Source organism: Nematolebias whitei, chromosome 15 (assembly GCF_014905685.2).
Source record: "Nematolebias whitei isolate Nwh7 chromosome 15, NemWhi1, whole genome shotgun sequence".
Classification (NCBI taxonomy): domain Eukaryota; kingdom Metazoa; phylum Chordata; class Actinopteri; order Cyprinodontiformes; family Rivulidae; genus Nematolebias; species Nematolebias whitei.
The window spans coordinates 22,889,525-22,894,117 of record NC_056512.1 but is presented as its reverse complement, the minus strand read 5'-3'; the positions used below and the strand labels follow the sequence as shown (position 1 = coordinate 22,894,117).

The following is a 4,593-nucleotide window of genomic DNA, read 5'->3' as shown; positions in this document are numbered from 1 at the left end:
CATGAACCAAAATGGAAGAAGCGGGTAAAAGATAATGGATGGATGAATTTAAAACACCTTTAAATATATATATATATATATATATATATATATATATTTAAAGGCGTTTTAAATCCTTCCCACACTTACAGTATTCTAAACAATGTTTCTAAACAATGTTTCTAAACACTAAAAGAGCACAGAATGCCATGATTTCAGCTCGCTGCCTCCGATGCCCTCAACCACCTGCAAGAGGTCTCGGACACGCCCACTTTTCTGCTCTGCATGGGGAACAGCTGATCAGCTGCATCAGGAAGTATGCAGTATGGGCTGCAAAAAAGTTCAGGAGGAAACTTTCGGTAGCTCTGGGCTGCACAAATGTGCAACAGGTGCTAAATAATTTAAAATAATTTATTTTAAATAAAAATTCAATGCCGATTGTGCAGCTCATCCATCAATCAGCCAATTGTGTGTCATGTCCAATCTTATTTTGAAAAACCACGATAGAGGGAATCCACCATAAATGAACCGCGAAGTAGCGAGGGACTACTGCATATTGGATTTATGTGTGAAACAGATGAACAAGACTGAGAAGTAGCCAAACTAATAAATAAAAATAAAAAAAATGAAACCGTGTTTCTGAAGCAGCACTGGTTATTTTAACAAAAACCACTAAAACGTCTTGTTGTGCTGGAGGTGACGCTACATTCAAAGGCTCAAAATATTTGAGCTAAAATATAACAGAAGTCTGTGGAAGCCTGGGCGTGCACTCTCTGCATTCTAAGGGGATTTGGGAGAAAACCGCAAGTCCTATAGCAGTGAGGGAGACCTGGTAAAAGAAGACAAAAAAGCCTGTTATGATGCATCATTTGGACATGTACCAAAAAGTAATGTGGGAGTATGAAGAGTTTATTGGCTAAAGAACAGAATATTTTACATGATCTGAGTGTGAAGCATCATCAGTTAAACATTCTGTGGAGAAAAATAAAACCTGTAAAAATCATAAAACGGAAAAAAAGTAAAATATATATGCAGTCACATAAAGTCCAACTTTCTGTTAATTTATAATTTAAATTTTTTCCTACAGTAATATATGTCTGAGCTGTAGTACTCCAGAGAGGGCTGGGTTTTCTCAAGTTTTAATAAATACCATTGATATCCTTTTTTTGTGGATTTTGTCAAAAGTAAAAGTCATATCATACTATTTCTGACCCAAAAACTTGTTTTGGGGGTTTAATTATCATGCTTTATAATAAAGGTGTGAGGTGAGACACAAATTTTGAACGGATCAGTAAAAAGGCCGCTTCAGTGCATTTGTCCCATTCATCAAAATAAATTCCCCACACCAAAACATTTATTTTTAGATAATTTAACCAACAGTATGTTTTGTAAAGAATTGTAAAAGCAAGATGCTGATTTTTGCAGAGAGCTTTTGTAAAACATTTAAGTAGCATCGTTAGCTGGAGGTTTTATATAGTTAATTTAACAATTTGCTGCTTCTATTTGTACTGTCACACTTTTTAATGCATGGTTTCATATTTGAAACAGATTGCTGGTAATAACTTTTATGCACTATGTTCATTGAAATCTAACAACTCCCACTTCCGTTTTTTTTTACCCTTTATAGTGATCAGTATGGTTAATGCCCCCTCCTAAATAAGCTTTGATCTCGTTAGCGCAACACAAAGCCTCTTTACTGCCAACGATAGGACAAATCGGCTCTACGAATCAGTGAGAGCGCCGTACAGAGAGTAAGAGAGAGTTAGAAACTGTACTCCTGCTACATCAGAGTGGAGCACAGCACTGCCTCAAGGGTAAACATCAATACAGCCAAAGCAAAAATGGAAAAAAAAATGAGACGAGATGTGAAGGATATGAGGGGGGTAAAAACGAACGTGAGAGGAAATTATGAGAGCGTACTGAAAGAGATGCACAGATTCAGGAGATGAACTGAGAAATAATTAAAAAATGACAGGAGGAGGGGGAGATGGAATAGATGAGAGAAAAGTATGGAAGAGGGGGAGGGTTTGGGGTGTTCATTGGTACACTGAAAGCCTGCGAACCAGGAGTCAATTAGCAATCTGGAAATATGCCTGAGGGGGTGTGGAGGGTAGGAGGGGGACAAATCAGAGGACATGCAAGAGGGTGGAATGGGGATGAAAGTGTGCATGGGAGGGGGTGGGGGGGAGCTCTGCTGCAGTTTGCATGAGGCAAAGCGGGGGGAGGAGAGGCAGGACGCACAAAGAGAGGATGCTCCATCCTCATATTTTATTACGGTGCTGATTTCCAGGCAGACTGGAAGGTCAGCGTTCCTCTGGCTCTCAGCGGGAGGCCTGCACTAATTGTTAGGGGGCGCTCGGTTCTGGTAGCCGCCCCAGAACTCATCTTCTCCTGCAATGAGTGCCTGAATTGCTGATGTAACCCCCTCAATGTCGCTTTCTTTTTTTATTTATTCTCCATAAAGTGTTATTGAACTACTCATCTTTATTCAGATGCTCCTGCTCATCTCCCCAACGACCGAGGCTGTTCCAGTCATCCATCACTTTCCGCTCATCCTCTTATCCAGATCCCTGGTGGGTGCAAGCTAATGGCTCCGGGTTTCTTTCCATCCACTGCCTCTATCCTTTATTTTGCACCCCCCCAAACAACATCACATCTCTTTCCTGTAGTCTACGTGCATATCACATTCATTTCAGAATCACTCTCTGCCTGTTTAATCTTCTCAGTCTGTATCTATTGATCATTTTCTCACTCGTCTTCCATTTATCATTCTGTTTTTTTTTTTATGATCCTGTTGTGCCCACTCCCCTCCACGTTTAGCAATCAATAGACAGCCTAAACTCTACCCATGACATGCCGCTCACTGTCATATAATCTTTACAGACAGGGTATAACCTCTCCCCTTCACTGGCATCCATCCTCTTGTAAACTCACTGATCATTACTGTTTATTTCAGATGCCAGTATTTACCAACTCCTTTGGATTCAATTACACACAGCTGACCTCAAGCCCTGTTCGGCTGTCGTTTCCCTGCACAAAAACACCAAACATCAGCTAAAACGTTCCCTCCAACTACTGGATAAGATCAAGCCATGTGTAGGTGGAAAACAAAACTACATGTGGTGCGGCGTGTTTGCGAGCTCGGAGACGGGAATGAACGGCAACAGATCCAGCAGGGAGAACAAGCAGGAGAGGCGCTTATCCTCTGGTTTACTGTAATACAGTAATTAGTCCAGAGAGGCCGGACGGGCTGCAGATGCTTTGCTGCCTCAGCCATGAAAGCAGGGGAAGACCGGTGTTTAGAAGGGCCCCCCCAGCACCCTTTGCTCCTTCAGCCTCCAGCAAAAAAGACCCTGGTTCTTTGTCTTTCACTGTGCTGACCCCTCCCCCCATCCATGTCTGCCTTTCTCTTTTAACACCTAGAAACAGTGAAGAGGGGGGAATGGAGCGATTAATGGCACACGTGTCAGGATTTGGGATGAGTCACTAATAAATGACCTTTATGGGTAAATATTTGCATTTAATATCTTGCAACATGTGATGAAAAGCAGTGGATTGACGTGATGAATGGCTCTGATCTTTGCTGTGCTGCTGCCTGTCATAGGAATGGAGCCTGGATCATGTTACCTTTGTCTGGGGCTGCTCCTTCACTGAGCACAGGCCTCGCATGTAAATTATCAATCACGCCTCGGATTATGAGGCTTCATTTCTTTATTACAAAGATGACACGGTGGCAGAGAGAAATGGGAGGCCTGGTCAGAACATCACTGGTGATGCTCAGGGAACAATGTTTTACAGTAAGAAGAGAGAGAGGCTTCTGTTGTGGTGCCAACAAAACCGTGAGGGATTATTTGTGTTTCCATTACCTGTCCGATGTCACCAACCACGCTCCCGGTCCCGTCTATCCGTGGTCTTTTGCATTCCGCCCCGGCCAGGTCAGCCAGGGCAGCGGCGGTCTGGGCGTCGGGCTCCGGGTCTCCGCGCTTCATCCCCCGGACAACCGCTGGCCCCGCGGCCGCTGGATCAATGTCCCTCTCGTGGTCCATTATTCCCCGATTAACGGGAAGCATTATAGATGCAACGTCGGTCGACATTAACATCGGACGACAGTCAGTCACCAACAACAAAAAAAAAAAAAAGGAAAGTCTGCTCCTCTTGTTCTGAATCGGCTCACAGTCAAAACAACAGCTCGTGCACAAATACTGAACAGATTTTCATCTAGATTGAAAAAGCTCGCACTGTTTATTGTCTTAACTTAGCTTAGGCAAGCCAGACCATTGTGACCATTTATTACTAGGTCTTGGAAAAGGCAAGAAAAAAGACAGCCTTTTTCTTTAAAAAAAAAAAAAAAAAAAACGTGAAAAATGACGCCGAACACTCGACCCGTTTTCATAAAAGATCAAACGTCCGACTCCCGAAAGCCCCACAAGCTAATTAGCTAGCTAACATTAGCCTGCTCGCTAGCATTACATTCCGCTAGCTCTCCTTCTAAATGTGGCTCCGAGGAGAGCACGCTCCCGCTGCCACGGATAGAAAATGTTGGAAATTAGCTGAATGTAACGCTTCTCCTTGTGCGCGGCGGGTCACTCCTGGCTGCTCGCTCCTCGGTTTCTG

General features: G+C 43.3%; 1 protein-coding gene across 1 annotated transcript in view; it reads right to left on the bottom strand.

The window, feature by feature from the left end:
* LOC119421549 (RNA binding protein fox-1 homolog 2) overlaps window positions 1-4,268 on the bottom strand; it is a 66,932-nt gene extending 62,664 nt beyond the window's left edge. Inside the window, exon 1 of the mRNA XM_037688893.1 lies at window positions 3,846-4,268. Within this exon, the coding sequence (XP_037544821.1) occupies window positions 3,846-4,079 (234 nt within the window). The 5' untranslated portion in view covers window positions 4,080-4,268. The remainder of the gene's footprint in view (window positions 1-3,845) is intronic.
* Between the last annotated feature and the right edge of the window lie 325 nt (window positions 4,269-4,593).